Raw genomic sequence first — 16508 nt, 5'->3', positions numbered from 1 at the left:
TTATCATATCATCCTATCCTTAGTAATATGCATGTGCGCAAACGCGAAAAGTCACTTTATGTGTTGCTTCTACATGTCATGATTCTTTTTCACTTGTTTGACCAACTATCGTCTTCTGCATGTTGATTGCTATGTCATGCTTGCGACCATGTTCTGGTCATGCACAAGGTCTTCGCTTCATGTGTACATGTTGTGTTCGCTATGAAAACATCCATCACGCTCACACACGAAGTTGTATGCACTATCGCGCAAGCATCATCGTGGTCATTCAATGATCTATCACAAGCATCGTGCTTGTTGCTCACACCATCATTCAATCATGTTGAACATGTGTGTCTTGATGGTTTGAGGCGTCTTGTCGTCAAGTCATGTGAGTGTGTTTGCAAGGTCGTGTATGCACAAATTCACTCGCTCACACACTTAGTCATTTTGCTAAAGTTTTGATGACAAGATCACCCTCTAACAGCCAGACCTCCACCCCACCATCGACTCGACTGACTGTCACCCAAAATAATGTAGAAGCATCCGACAAGCCATTTCAAGATGCGCTACCCGCAAGCTGATTAATCGACTTTCCTACTGATCAACCAGAGAGTTTGACCGGGTAGTCACCCCGTGGCTCACTCCCCTAAAAAATTGCATAGAGGCTACAGACCTCACCCGCTCCACTGACTGAGAAAATTGTGCAGACATGCTGGACAAACACCCCGTACCCGTCCCTATCTCCCTCAAAAAACTGTGCAGTTTTCCCAGCCAGTCACCAGTCAACCGACCAGCTACTCACCCAGAAAACAGTGCATATTTCATTGGCAAGCCTCCTGCAGCCCAACAGTCCGCTTAGCTCAGAAACTGTGCAAAGGTGGTCAGCAGGTCTGCCTCCCAGCATCATTGCAGTTTTTCTCGCCAGCAGCTCCCAACAATCTGCTGCCAGCTCCCTCAAGGAATTGCACAGTTTTTGTTGCCAAGCTTCCCGCAGCCCGTTGTCAACTCCCTCCAAGAACTACGCAATTTTTACTGCCAGGCTCCCACTGCCTGCTCCCTCTAGAAATTGCGCAAATTTTTCCTACCAAGCCTTCCTGCAGCCCAGATTGCTCCCCCAAAATTTGCGCAGATTTTTCCACCAACCAAGTGAGATCCCGTAGATAGTCACTACCGATCCAGATTTCCCATCACTGTCTCCTAGTAACTTTTGCAAATTTTTCACCAGTTGTGCCCGGAGCCTCCATCCAAGCTCAAAACTTGCCTCGTGTAGTTTCGTAACCTTGTCTTTTCTCCCAGTCGCCTGCATCCGAAATGATCATGCATCATGGTAGACTATGAGGTTTATGGATTTGATGTCATCTCGTCATGAGTGACTGCAGATACAGGTACATGAATAAACATGGCGCGATGACAGATGGGATGAACAAGGGAAGTACATGCAAAAGGACATGTTCACGAACAGATGAAAAAATGATGCATGCAAAGAGATGTGTTCGTGAATGGACGATCATGCAAAGATGTGTTAGCGGACAGACGGATGGACGACAAACATACACTTTTCGCAAATGGATGAACCTTTCAAGCGTGCCAACATACAAGCAAGGAGTAATGTACAAATGCAACATCAAGTGAAAACAATGACTATCGAAGACTCCGCACATCTTGCCATGTGGAGGTGAAGTTGTGACACACCATGAGGACATCCATCACCGAGCAGCATTGCAGCTCGACATGCACACCAACAATAGCACGAATGTACCAGCATTGTCATGTCGAGTCTTGTCATGAGTCATGTCGTCCACATCCCTACTGTGGGCCATATTTTTTATCAATGTAATTTAACGTGGAAGTCCAAGAGATCCACTTGTCATATGAAGAGTCATGTAAAGTTGAAAGGTCATGGAAGTCAAACAATCATGACGGAAGTCGAACAACCACAAGGGCCAGTTTCACCCTTAACTATAAATACCCCCTCATTTGTACATGCAAAGGACTTTTCACCTTGGATCCTCCCATATAGCCTTGAGAGTTTGTAATATTTTATTTGAGGGGTAAGTAGTGGCTCCAATGCCCCGTCCACGGGGTTAGTGATGTATGGTGTATCGATGTGGCTTGGAACTTTCACATAATTTAGAAGCATTCTAACAAGCCAACACGTTTTCGCACATGTGTTGTAACTGTTTGTAATATTTGTCTTGAACACTTGTAATACATGTTGCTTTAACTTGTGTTTAACACTTGAATTCATTCAGTTGTTCTAATACATATATTAATGAAAATGTGTTGTATAAGTTGTTAATGTTATCCTGTCTCGTGTTGGTTACCTCACGGACATCAGACAAAATGTTTCACGTAAACTCGCTATAACGACTGTTGCACTTGCGCGGATTGCCCATTGAGTGTTCTACGTGCTATCTTCCCTTGTGTGTTGTGACGGCCACATCCGTGTGGATTGCTCTTCTGGAAGTTACGCAAGTCCTATTGTGTTGTGTTTTCCTAACAAAGTTGGGCTTCCTCCCATCAGACTTGGGACTCACTCCCACCCTCTCTCTCTACAGTGAAAGAACCTTGACACAAGTAACACTATCAATCACTAGGCATGCAAACTTCGCTAATCGAAGACAAACCAAACCACTTCCATGTGCTGACAAGAAAGAGCTAAGGCATATCTTTAAGATAATGGCAACTGGTCCATTGTACTGGATGGGACTCCTACACCAAACGGTGTGAGGTCTAGTTGGGACTTCACACCGAGGAGATCCCCTGATGTTGGCGAGTCTAACACTGTCAACACCAAGTCTGGATGAAAGACTGTCATCATGGTGGTAGTTGATAGAATTACCAAGTATGCACACTTTTGTGCAATATCTCATCCTTTTAAAGCCAATACAGTTGCTACTGCATTTATGGAAACAATTCAAAAGCTACATGGAAACCCAAAGATTATTGTAAGTGACAGAGATCCCATTTTCACTGGAAATTTTTGGACGAAATTATTTTCTTGCCTTGGTACTCAATTAGCTCATAGTCAGCTTATCATCCTCAATCTGATGGGGAAACTGAGATAGTTAAAAAATATTTGGAAGGATATCTTCCTTGCTTTGTATCTGGTAAACAAACATAATGGGTTAAGTGGTTACTACTAGTTGAATGGTGGTTTAAAACTTCCTTCCATACTGAAGCAAAAATGACCCCATTTATGGCACTTTATGGATATCATCCACCATCCATCACATCATCTTTAAGAGAAAATTCTAAGGTTCAAGCAGTTGAAGATCACATCAACCATCAACAACAAGTTCTCAAACTCTTAAAGGTTAACCTCACTCTGGCACAAAATCGAATGAAACAATAGGAAGATCAACAACACAGTGAAATAAGTTTTAATGTAGGCGACTGGGTATTTTTACGGCTACAACCATACAAACAAATGTCTCTCAGGCAAGCTATGAAGGATAATAAATTATCACTCAAGTGCTATGGTCCTTACAAGGTGTTGCAAAAGATTGGTACTATGGCATACAAATTGGAGTTGCCTGCATCTTCCTGACTACACCTAATTTTCCATATTTCATACTTAAAGAAGGTTATCGATGACAAGCTCCTAGTTCAAACAGTGTTGCTAGAACTTGACGAAGAAGGAAAAATGATATTTGACCCTGAAGCATTCACGGAAACAAGAACTTGACATCTATGGAATTGATTAACTTTAGAGTATCTCATTAAGTGGAAGAATTTACCCGTTGAAGATTCCACATGGGAGGATGAGAATTTTATACAGAAGCATCCAAAACTACTCAAGTGTTAAGGACAACACTTTTTTGAAGGAGAGGGGCATGTTAGGTCCCTATAATAATAGTGTATCCCCCTTATTGTTATTATTAGTGTAGCCCTTATTGATATTTTTGTACCCATGTATCCCCCATGTTGCTATTGGTGTGCCCCATAGAAGCCCACTATTGTTATTGTTGTGCCCTTACATTATTATTGTTATGTAGGCTTTGATTATATTGTGACCCCTTAGACTCCTATATATACCATTGAGGTCTTATCATTTATATCATCCAAGAATTGTTAATTTATGTAATGTAAAGGAGGTTTCCCCCTCGAAGAGGCTAATTTTTAAGTTGTTGATCTATCTTTTCTTCTATGGGAAGAATCATCCCTGAAAGGAGGCATCTTTCCCATCCAAGATCCCTCAAAAAGTGGATCTGGTTCCCAATAGTAGACATGGAACACATTCCTAGATTTTCCTAATCGGTGGAGTTCAAAAATCTGTCAATGATTTCATGATATCCTATTCATTTGTTCGTGCATCTTGTAGTAGGGAGCAAGTCCCTAGATTATATCATCTTCCAAATCTTCAAAACTTGCCCAGTATTCTCACAATATTCTACAAAAATATGTATTATTAGGCACATAATATGCAATTATCTCTAAACCTTCCTAATGACCATATTAAAGCTAAAAAAAACATTATTAAGTGCAGAAGGAGAGGTTTAATATAGCCTTTATGTGCCTAAGAAAGGTTAGATGGGCCTTAGTTTGTATCTAATTTGGAGGCCCGCCAAAGAAATTCCACTCCAATGTGGGTGTTACCATACTTATGCCCACTTCGGATAGGAGTCTCTATTAGTTTGTAATCATCAAAATGTGTATTCTAAAGATGCCTCTCCATAAGAAATCTTCCTTTCTTATAGAAAATATCTCTTTAATGGTGATTCAAAAAGCATACTTATCCTTGTCTTCCTAGCTCCTTTAGACAAAGAAAAGGCTAGAAAAATGGAAATTTTAACTTTTGAGGAATGTTCGGTGATGGGTGATTAACCTACATTGGTGGCTTCTTTGGGAACGCCAATGACTATGGTGGAAAGTTCTCCAAATGAAGGTTTGCAGATTATGAATTTCCCTTCTCTTACTTTTTCAAATCCCCTTTATTCTTATGACTCTCTGGATTGTTCTTCTATCTTAGGTACTTTGATATAGAGCTTTCTCCTTCTTTCATTACAAAAACCTCTGTCGACTCCTTCCCCCATACTATTTTACTGTCTTTTTCTAATACCCTACCCCCTTCTTCTCTCAAAGACTCAACTGTGCTAAACTACCTTCCCTGGCCCAACCATTTCCAACTAAAAACTTTAGTCGAAATTGAAAACCTCCTTCTGGAAGGACCTTAGCTAGATGGAAGATCTCCCTCCAAAATATTTGTTAGGAATCAGTTTGGGTACTTTGAGGAGAATAATCCTAAGCCTTCTACCAGAGGAAGAAAGTCATTTCTTTCTAAAATGAAAACCTAGGAAAATGTAACAATTTGTTTTGGGAAATAGAAATATCTTTTTGGGGCCCTTAGAGTAGCAACCCTGTTTAGGGCTTCCCCATGAAAACACTTTTTCTCAAATGTAGGGGGTTGGCCAACCCTAAAAAAATTTGGCCCTTGGAAGATTGGTGGATTACCTTTCCCACCAAGGCCTTTTTGTCTAGGAAACAATGATGGAAGGTGATAAATTCTTAAAAATTCTGAAAGACATCTTTCCCAACTAGGACTTCTTGTCTTGTAAAGCCACCAGGAAATTAGGAGGTATTTGGCTACTAACTAGCCATCTTAAAACTCTCTTTTACATATTCAATAAGATATGACCTGACCATGGATCTCTTCTCAAATTATTTGTACATGTCCATATAATCCATCATTCTATATGGGCCTTATTTAGATAGAAGAGAATTCCGGAACACCAAATTTAGGAATCTTGGGCTTCACTACAATAGAGTGATAATATGGGGGAGACTTAAACTTCTCTTTAGGATCCTATGAACTATGGGATGTTGGTGTTAATGTAGATTCATTGGTGGAATTATTTCGCAAGTCACTAGAGAAGGTGGGAGTAATTGACATCCAACCTCCCAAAACTTAGCATACTCGACAGAATAATAGGACTAGAGAAGTTAGAATAGCTAAGAATTTATATTACTTCCCCATTTGAGCTCCTTCCTATAACTCACTTTGAGACTTAGACAATGGGTCTTGGTTGGAGGTGATTCAAACCATATTCTTATCATACTGGAATTGGAGTTTGGTCTCCCAAATCTGCCCAATCCTTTCAATTTGAATTCCCATTGGATCAAGGATTCATCCTTTAAAACTGTGATTAAGGAAGGATGGAGACCAACAAATCAGGATACTAGAGACTCTCTAACATTATAATTCAAAGAAAATTTGAAGGGATCAAAGGAAACTATTATCTCTTGGGGAAAGGATAAAAGGAAAAGGATACAAAAACTATAGCTGAAACAAAAGTTACGATCAAGTAAACTGTAGATTAAGACATAAAAAGTCCTTTGATTGATCCACTAAGAGATTAGCTCAAGGAAATAGAAACAGTGAAGGAATGTTCTTCTAGACTGAGAAAAAGGATGGAGAATGAAAAACAAATCCATTTGTCTATAGGTAGGGGATGTAAACTCGAAATTATTTCACCAATACAAAAACATTAGAAAGCCATAAATATCATCTGGGATTTAGTAAGGGAGGATGGCTCATAGACTACGTCTTTCCAAGACATGGTAGAGGAGGCCTCAAATCAATTCAAATCTATTTTTAAGGAAAATGGGTGAGTCAATATATATCACATCATCTAGATAACAGGGTATTTTCCTAGATTCATTGATCAAGAAGGGAACGATTAGATGATGATATAACTTTCAATGGAAGAATTGGTTAAAAGCATTCACAACTTTCAAAAGGGGGAGAGTCCTTGCCTAGATGGGCTCCCCATTGAATTATATCTATAATTCTTTAAATTTATTAGTGAGGATATTTTAAAGATTGTGGATTTATCGAAGACATCGAGACAAATTTTGGCTCCTTTTAACTCCACATTTATTTCCTTCATTTCCAAATATAATTACCCTTCATCCTTTGACCACTTCAAGCCTATTTCGCTTTGCAACTCGATTTACAAAATCATTTCAAAACTCATCATTGTTCGACTGAGGGAAATTTTGGCTAATGACATCTCCGATGAGTAGTTTGGATTCTTAAAGGGGAGACAAATTCATGAGGCCATTGGCTTAGATCAAGAAGGCCTTCACTCCATTCAATTGGGACTCAGAAAGTGGTGGTATACAAGGTAGACATTTCAAAAGCAATTGACAAAGTGAGCTAGTTATACATCAAGCTACTTATCATTTACCTTGGTTTTTGTCAATCCTTTGTAGCTTGGGTCTTAAATTGCATCATCTCTACCTACTTCGCTCTACTTATCAATGGGGTAGCAACCCCCTTTTTCAATGCAGAAAGAGGTCTTCACTAGGAGTGACCCCTTTCACCCTTACTTTTCCTATTGGTAGCGGAAGGATTAAGTAGACTGATAAAATATGTTATCTCGAAGAATATTTTTAAAAGTATTTATATAAATCCAGTCTATTTCCTCACCCATATTCTCTTTGTGGATAACACTTTGATATTTTCAAAAGTGAACTTCAAATATCTCAAATGCTTAGCTGATATCTTAGTCAAATTTTCATTAGGAACTTCTATGGTTATCAATAAATTTAAATCTGAATTGCTTTAGGGGGACATGATAGAAGAGGAACAAGAAAGGGTTGAAAATCTCTTCTCCACTCAGTGGGATAACATTTAAAGAGGCATAACATATCTAGGTTTTTTTCCTGAAACTAAAACTCTACTTAAAGGTAGACTAGAATTGGATTCTAGCCAAAATTGGGAAGAGGGAAAACATTTTGTACAATAGGTGGCTCTGTGTGGTGGTAGATTGGTCCTTATAAAATATCTTATAGAAGCAAATGTGGTATATTGAGCCTCCCTAGCAAGGATTCCTAGGGGCACCCTAATTAAAATCAAGTAGATCTCTTTCAGGTTCCTGTGGGTAGGGGAGAAAGGAAAAAACCCCTTTTCTTTAATTGCTTGGAAGGTTTGGGGAGGGGTGGGCTTCAAATATCTTACCTATTTTTCACATGCTTTAGCAGAAAAATGTGTAGGAGTTTAATCCAAGGGGAAGGATTATGGCCTAAGGTAATCAAATAAAAATACATCATTCCTTCTACAACCATTGATTGGGCAAGATCCCCAAGCAAATCTTCAAAAAGTGGATCCATCATATGGAAAGCTATCATTCAGTTATTTCTACTAGTGGGACAGGGGCTGAGATGGAAGATAAGGGATAAATCCTAGGTCCTCCTTGGGAATGATCCTTGGAGTGGAAGTATACAAAACCATGTCCTCTTAGAATCGCTCATTTAAAAGATAAACAGCTAAGGTTAACACTTCTTGAATAAAATCACCGAGAGAAACTTTCTTACAAGAGAATATGATTGGTTAATTGCTTTCGATTTACAGTTGGAAGGGGGTCATGAAACTTCCTGAGAATCTTACACAATATCTCTAAAACTCTTCTTTGTAGCCCTATTTGATAAAGAGTGTTAGATCATATGGGATTCAAATCCTGTGGTAATATATGTGCCAAAATTTGGATATCTCTAGCAATACCTCTCTAATCATCAACCAATTTATCCATGCTGGGGGAAGAGACTTTGGAAACCAAGTTTCCCTCCCAAGACAATTTTTTTCATGTGATCACCCCTCTAAAATAAAACCATGGCCTAGGACAATGTGCATAAGTGTTCCTTCCACGAACCCAACAAATGTGCCCTCTACTCCCAATCCTCTAAAATAATAGAAGATTTTTTAATTAGTTTCCCCTTTATGTGGTTGGTTTGGTAGGATATCCATAGTTATGAAGACAATTCTTATGTTTGGAAAGGGCTTTTCATTGAGGAGGCCCTAAAAACCAGCTTCTAGGCCACTGTAAGGCTCAACATTGTGATATTCCTTTAGTTTTTGCATGGGGAGTATGGTCAGAATGAAACCATGCCATCTTTGAGGATGCCAACTTCTCTTCATTGAAAGTAGCCTCTCAAAGCCTAGCTATCATGAGCTTTTATGTCCCTTAAAAACCCTTCGTACTAAATCACCCCCACAACTACATCTCCATAAAAACATATCACCCTTGGGCTTTTTTTGACGGAGTTGCCCAAGGTTCTCCACAAAAGGGGGAGTAGGGGGGGTTCTCTTCCTCTCCCGATCCTCCTTTGTTGCTACCATGGGCCTAGCCAACTTCAACTATTCAAAGCTATTGGCTCTTAAGTTCCTGCTTCAACTAGCTTAGGATCAAAGGATCACTCAACTTCATGTGCATGGAGATTCCTTAGCATTCATAAATTAGATGAAAAAAAATTAAAAACTTATAAATTACCATTTATAGCAAAAAAATTATCCAAAATCACCCTGAAAATAGAGTGAAACCTACCAGAAAACAAAAAAAATACCCGACAAACAAAACTTCCTCATAACTCTCAGCTCTTATTAAAGCCACATCACTCCACATATCTTTTTCTATCACTCTTTGCATATCACCACTTATTCATAATACACAACTACATTAGGGAAGTTCACTGTAAATGGAAAAAAAGTCAAAACAAGTTAATATTGTAGGTGGACCTATATATTTGATAAATTCATTCTATATTCTCCAAAACAATGATGATGTGTGAATCACTTGATAGGCAATTTTTATTTTATTTTTTGAAACTTTGACTTTGGTAACATCACATATGTGGCAACTCTCAACCCGCATGAATGCCTTTACGCATATATGCATGTATTGTTATTGTACGTAATAAAATTATGGTTTTTCTTTTCTTTTAATAATTAAAAAAAATAAAAATAAATTGGGTGACCGAAATTTTAAAATGTCCAATACTAATTGACATCAATCCAATGTCCAATATTAAATTACATCAATCCAAATGAAGTTAGAATATATGCATGTTATTAATAAACTTAATATAAATTTATTTTAACTTACAATTTATTAATTATTGTCGGGAAGGAAAAACACATAAATATACAATATTCTAAATACAATTTTATAGAAGTATGAATGTTTTTGAATATTTATATTTTTAACCTATCAATTATATAATTAAAATTTAGAAAAATAAAAAATATCATTGTTTTAATAAATAATTATGATGATGATGGTGATTAACGTCTATTGAGGTCAAATTTTGGTCTATCAGACTTAAAGAAACGAATTATTTAGTTTGATTTAAGATTTTATTCCTATATTCAAAAAGCTTGGAGAGAAGCCTCAGATCTCACCAACTGGAAGTCTTGGGTTTAAATATTGTGCTATTCCAGTGAGAAGTTGGACATGATAAAGATGTAGTCCTACCAAACTTTAAAAAAAAAATTAATCATATTATTTATTAATTTACAAAATATAAAATAATTAGTATGGTAATCAAAAGTTAAACATGATAAAGATGTACTCTTACCAAACTTAAAAAAATAAAAAAAAATAATCATATTAATTATTAATTTACAAAATATAAAATAATTAGTAATAAAATATTTGTTGGAGTTCCCTGCTAGAAATTTCATGACTACAAAAAAAAAATCACAAATATTAAAAATTGATGTGATACAAGACTATTTTTAAGTTGTCTAATTATTATGTGTTGAAATGTTTAAACAAAACAATTTTTAATAAAATTTTGATTTTTTATTATTTAAAATGTAATTTTATTTATATTTATAAATTTAACACTTTGAAAATTTCACAAATTTCTATTAAATTTATAACAAATTTAATAAAAAACTGTCCACAAAATCTCTAAACATATAGCAGTTAGACTATAACATTTTTAACTAAAAACTGTTTCCTAAATCATAAAAAAATTAATATTAAATAAAAAATTAATTTTTTGAAAAAAATAATTGATAACCTATTAAAAAAAACACAAGAAAAAAAAGTGAAATATGAAATTATTTTTATGTGATGAACCTCCATTCAAATATCGTATTTCAATTTTTTAAATGGTGTAAAATTCCAAAAATTCACATATTTCAATTTTTTGAATTTTGTGACATTCCAAAAATTAACATACAACATGATACGGAGCTGTACAAACGTATACAAATTTCGCATTTTTTATTTGTATAATGTCAACAATTGTTTTTTAATCAAATTTGGAACATAGCTTACTACAACTGTGTTTAAATATGGAAACCCTGTTCAAATGTTTGAGATAAGCATCAGTCAGGTTATACGTGTAAACAGGTCGGCAGATTTGTCTGAATCGCATCGTAATCAGTCATAATATTAAAATATGCCCTAGAGATCGGGAACTGGACCTGGTACCTTGGTTTGTCCTATTCGAAGACGTCATCTTATCCGCCTACAATCCGGATTCATATATTTTAACCGTAACCATTGCCGTTTGCGTGTTCCCCCAGCCACGCCTACTGAACAATCTGCATTATTTATTCTGTTGCTTCTCAACTGGGCAGCCCTTAGGATTTGTGTTGCAATTTGCAGTGTTTCAGGGTTTCCCTTTCTTCTAGGATCACAATATTTCTGTTTGAAGCTGGTGAATTGGGCCAGTTCTCAATCCATTGAAGAGAGTGGTTTCCATTTCCAGTTTCCAGCAGTTTTACCTATTGGATTCATTCAATTACAGGAAATAATGGAAAGAAAAACCGTGTCAGATGAGAAGGAAATGGTCGAGAGGCGTATTGAACGCCTCTGCTCTCACTTGGGCGCCCAATCCATAACAGAAGAGTACCAGTTAGCTATGGCTTCCTGTGCCAAGGTGATGGTGAAGTTTCCGGTGAGCTCTGTAGTCCTGGCTGATTACATGAAGGGTAAACACAGGAGTTTTCAGGAGAAGATTCTTCAGTATTTTCGTGATCGCCCGGAATTACAAACCCCGATTGAAATATCGAAGGATGAACATCGAGAACTGACAATGAGACAGCTTCAGGGGCTTGTGAGAGAGGCCGGGATCCGACCCCTTAATGCTCTTCTGGAGGACCCATCTCAGTACTTTGCAATTACGGAGGCCGCGGGCACTATCGATCTCTCCCTTGCTATAAAATTGGGGGTCCAATTCAGGTTCGTTTGTTTCACCGATGAACCTAATATGTTCCTTTTCTGTAGTTCTCTTTCTCTGCAAATGTATATGATGCCCCTTGATATGAGGATTAACCTCTCAATTAACAGAACTTCATTTTGATTCTGATTCAGTAAGATCAGGGATCAAACGAAGTAGAGCATTAGTATCTAAAGCAAAGCCCTGACTATCAACACAAACTTAGAACAAACATAAGGGTTGCACTATAGTTACAAATCATATCACAATCACATAATCACATAATCGGAGGCCGTAGCGCCAAAAGTAAACAAAGATCTTATCCTCAAAAGTAAAATTGCAATTTTTCGATTCCATCTGATTTTGATTTTGAACCCGGAAACACAGGGTTCAAGCATAACTCCACGCTCCTTAGGCACCTGGCTTCTCATCATGGCTGGGGATCTTTTTGCACCAATTGCGTATGCATTTTCTATCATCACACCCTGTCTATTTATGATCTGACTCATTGGAGTTACGGTGACCTAGAGCACGCTCCGAATCACCCTTCCAAAAAGGATTCAACAAACTTACTTGATTTTGGGGGTGGGATGCGTGACTCTACCTCTTATTGTATACATAAACTCCCAATCGATGGATGATGGTCTTGATCTATTCTGAAAGGCTGCTTGTAATCGCTGGATGAAATGGTCTTGATCTATTTTGAAAGGCATTACTTGTTGCATCCATTAGGTTATTAGTTCCATTCTCAGAGGTTCATCTATGGGTATGGGTATGGCTGATGCCAATCTATATCTATTTGGGTTAGCAGTTCCTTATTTTTGAAACTTTTTTCCAGGGAAAATTTCATGAAGAAATCAAAAGAATGTTTCCCCAGATTCATGGATGGCATCCCTAGTAAACCTATTCCTGTAAACTAATGCTACCTCACTCCTATTCCTGTAAACTAATGCTACCTCACCCCACAGGGATTCAGGTTAGCAGGTCCTTTTGAAACATTTTTCCAAGGAAAATTTCATAAAAAACTAAAAGAATGTCTCTGCACATTCATGGATATCATCCCTAGTAAATCTATTGGTGTAAACTAGTGCTACCTCATCCAAGGGGATTCAAACAGGGCACCTACCAAGATGGAACTAGCCAAATTCTTAACATCATCCCTAGTAAATCTATTGGTGTAAACTAGTGCTACCTCACCCAAGGGGATTCAAACAGGGCACCTACCAAGATGGAACTAGCCAAAATCTTAACAACACTAGCTAGCAACTGCCAGTTGTGCTGACCCCTTGGGCTGTTTATCAGATCCTTATGTACCTTGATATTTTCTATTATCGAGGTTGTATTGTTTTTTCTCTACAAAGCCAATCTGCATTAAAAGTTTTCTTCTATAACTTACTGCATAAAATATGTAGCATTCGCTATCTGCACCTGCAGAAAAGTCATTTGAAAATGGTCAGTTTAGTAATTAGGGTATGGAATTTACAGGTTAAATGCATAGATACGTTGTTGTTGACTTCCGTTCTACTATTCTTGGAAGACTGTTAAAGCTGTGTTGTAACAGAATTTTCAGAACTGAAGCTTCAGAATATGTTTCACTTTACCACTCTCTTATTGTTGGATTTCGCTCTGTACAGCCTGTGGGGGGGAGCTGTGATGAATTTGGGAACCCAGAAGCACCGGGATAAATACTATGCTGGAATTGACAATCTAGATTATCTAGGTTGTTTTGCAATGACAGAATTACACCATGGTGAGCATCATGACAATAATGTTTCCTTTTTCTTGGTTTCTTTTTTTGGTGATTGGGTCTTATTCATTATAATGTGATTCTTTCAGGTTCAAATGTTCAAGGTATTCAGACAATTGCAAGATTTGATCCCCAGACAGATGAATTTATCATTGACACACCCAATGAGGGAGCCACTAAATGGTGGATTGGCAATGCAGCAGTACATGGCAAGTTTGCTGCAGTGTTTTCAAGGCTAATCTTGCCAGGTAATGAAGCTGATGAGGTTCTTGATATGGGAGTCCATGCTTTCATTGTACCGATCAGGGACTTGGATTCTCACAAACCTCTCCCAGGGGTTGAAATCCGAGATTGTGGCTACAAAGTTGGCCTGAATGGAGTGGACAATGGAGCTTTGAAATTCCATTCAGTGAGAATCCCTCGAGAAAATTTGCTCAATAGATTTGGGGATGTATCCAGGGATGGACAATACACTAGCAACCTCCCAACAATAAATAAAAGATTTGCTGCAACACTTGGGGAGCTTGTTGGGGGAAGAGTGGGACTTGCCCATGGATCTGTTGCAGTCCTGAAAACTGCTGTTACAATAGCTGTACGTTACTCACTGCTTCGACAGCAGTTTGGTCCTCCCAAACAACCAGAGATTAGCATTTTAGATTACCAATCTCAACAACACAAACTCATGCCTATGCTGGCCTCTACATATGCTTTTCATTTTGCAACGGTCTACTTGGTAGAAAAATACTCTGAGATGAAAAAATCACAAGATGAAGAGGTTATTGCAGATGTCCATGCGCTCTCAGCTGGGCTAAAAGCCTACGTGACTTCCTACACAGCAAAATCCCTAAGTGTCTGCAGAGAAGCTTGTGGAGGGCATGGCTATGCTGCTGTTAACAGATTTGGAGCTTTGCGTAATGACCATGATATTTTCCAGACCTTTGAAGGGGACAACACCGTTCTGCTACAGCAGGTATAGTTGTAACATGTATCCTGTGATTGATTTTTTAACCTTACATGACAGATTTATGTAAAATTTTACATTGAACTCTTTGCTCTTTGTTGCAGGTTTCTGCTGATCTATTGAAACAATACAAAGAAAAATTTCGAGGAGGGACATTTAATGTTACCTGGAATTACTTGAGAGACATGATGACCACATATCTCTCAGAAGCAAATCCAGTAATTGCTCGCCGTGAAGGACAGGATCATTTGCGAGACCCCAAATTCCAGCTCGATGCATTTAGGGTATGTCTAAAACTCCTATAATTAGTAAGTTCCAGAACAGACAGTCCATTTTCCTGATAGAGGTCTGCCCAACTGTTCAAATTGTTGGATTCTTGCTTCTTGCAGTATCGGACGTCAAGATTGCTGCATACTGCTGCATTGCGTCTAAGGAAGCACTCAAAGTCACTTGGCAGTTTTGAGGCATGGAATAGATGCTTGAATCATTTACTAATACTCGCTGAATCACATATAGAGTCTGTGATCCTTGCAAGATTTATAGAGGCTGTCAATAGGTCAGTTGTCTGTCTCTTGAACTTTTTCCTTCCAATTTGAAAATATGCATAACATAGTTTTAAGTTTTTAATCATCCTCTCTGCCATGCAGCTGTAAAGACAGGAATGCTCGTGCAGTCTTAAAGCTTCTCTGTGATCTTTATGCACTTGATCGAATTTGGAAAGACATTGGAAGCTATAGAAATGTAGACTATGTTGCACCCAACAAGGCTAAGGTAGCTTCCTTTTTATGCAAGTCCATTGATTGAAATAAATATAACTTCTAAGCAACTTTGAATCCTGTTGTTTCGTTCCTAGACTGCAATATACCAGCGTTGTCACATGTTGCTTTCAGTTCTGCTATTTTGACTTTTGTTTTTATTGTGGTTAGGCAATTCTTCGGCTCACCGAATACCTGTGTTTTGAAGTGAGGAGTGTGGCAAGAGAACTTGTTGATGCATTTGGTATTCCTGATTTTGCATTACGTGCACCAATAGGTATGCAGTCTGGACAGTATGCTGAGTATACACAATTTGTCGGCTTCTAATGCATCCATTGAGACTGAATCAGAGGCCTAACTATACGTATATTTTAAACTCACTATTTGACAATTGATGATTTTAAATGAGAAAAGCAGAGAAAAATATTCATTATAGATTTCTGAATATCAGTTGGAGAAGCCAGAAGAAGCTTGGAACCCATCAACTGAATTAGATGGGAATTTCATAAAAATTTCCTTGCTTTCTATAGAAGCTATTGCAAGTAGACATAGCAGGATGTAAGGATAGATATATCGTGCACCTTGTGTCTGGGTTGTATGATAAAGATGAATATTGGATATAATGGTTGTTTGAATTAATTGAAAGATGTGGTACCAAGGTTCGATAATCTTTTCATCTCTAAATGATGTTTTTTGATGTTAGCACAATTCAGAATTTTTTTAGTTTTCACTAATATAAGTGTTTTACTTCTACATTATGCACATATTTCAGATTTCTTCATACCAAATTTTAGGAACAGTATCTACTAGCAGATAACAAATGGATCTCATCCTACATAAAAACTGTAAAAAGCTATAACATAGTAGAAAAAACAACATCAACAAGAGAAGTCTAAGATCAGATTGTCAAAAAGGAAAAGAAATGAAGCTGATGCTCTTCATTGAAGATCTCCTCCATGTAAATGTGTCATGTTCAACTCCAATTCCTTTTTTAGAGAGTTGTATTCGCTTCATGACTGATCTCCCGGAATATGTGTGTGATGGTAAGATGTCTGAAATAAGGTCTGAGTCCATAAATCCTTTCTTTCCAATGATCAAGATGTGAAGCATT

General features: G+C 37.6%; 1 protein-coding gene across 1 annotated transcript; it reads left to right on the top strand.

Annotated features, from left to right (window-relative positions):
• Nucleotides 1–11130: 11130 nt before the first annotated feature.
• Nucleotides 11131–16067, top strand: LOC149165737 (acyl-coenzyme A oxidase 2, peroxisomal-like). Its single transcript, XM_089432375.1, has 7 exons — nucleotides 11131–11957; nucleotides 13569–13684; nucleotides 13771–14651; nucleotides 14747–14926; nucleotides 15032–15198; nucleotides 15290–15413; nucleotides 15569–16067. The coding sequence occupies exons 1-7, from the start codon at nucleotides 11530–11532 to the stop codon at nucleotides 15722–15724; spliced, it is 2052 nt and encodes a 683-aa protein (XP_089288501.1). The 5' UTR covers nucleotides 11131–11529; the 3' UTR covers nucleotides 15725–16067.
• The last annotated feature ends 441 nt before the right edge of the window (nucleotides 16068–16508 follow it).

The sequence above is a fragment of the Pinus tabuliformis genome, chromosome 5_1, assembly GCF_031772625.1.
Source record: "Pinus tabuliformis cultivar Carrire ecotype Pingquan chromosome 5_1, CPIR1, whole genome shotgun sequence".
In the NCBI taxonomy this organism is placed as follows: domain Eukaryota; kingdom Viridiplantae; phylum Streptophyta; class Pinopsida; order Pinales; family Pinaceae; genus Pinus; species Pinus tabuliformis.
The sequence above is the reverse complement of the archived record's forward strand: the minus strand, read 5'-3'. Positions and strand labels throughout refer to the sequence as shown.

Bases quoted from the DNA above. Each gene is read 5' to 3' on its own strand.
- LOC149165737 (XM_089432375.1), top strand. From the start codon at position 11,530: ATGGAAAGAAAAACCGTGTCAGATGAGAAGGAAATGGTCGAGAGGCGT. The intron at 13,685-13,770 runs GTGAGCATCATG...TGATTCTTTCAG, and splicing joins AATGACAGAATTACACCATG to GTTCAAATGTTCAAGGTATT. The intron at 15,199-15,289 runs GTCAGTTGTCTG...TCTGCCATGCAG, and splicing joins TTTATAGAGGCTGTCAATAG to CTGTAAAGACAGGAATGCTC.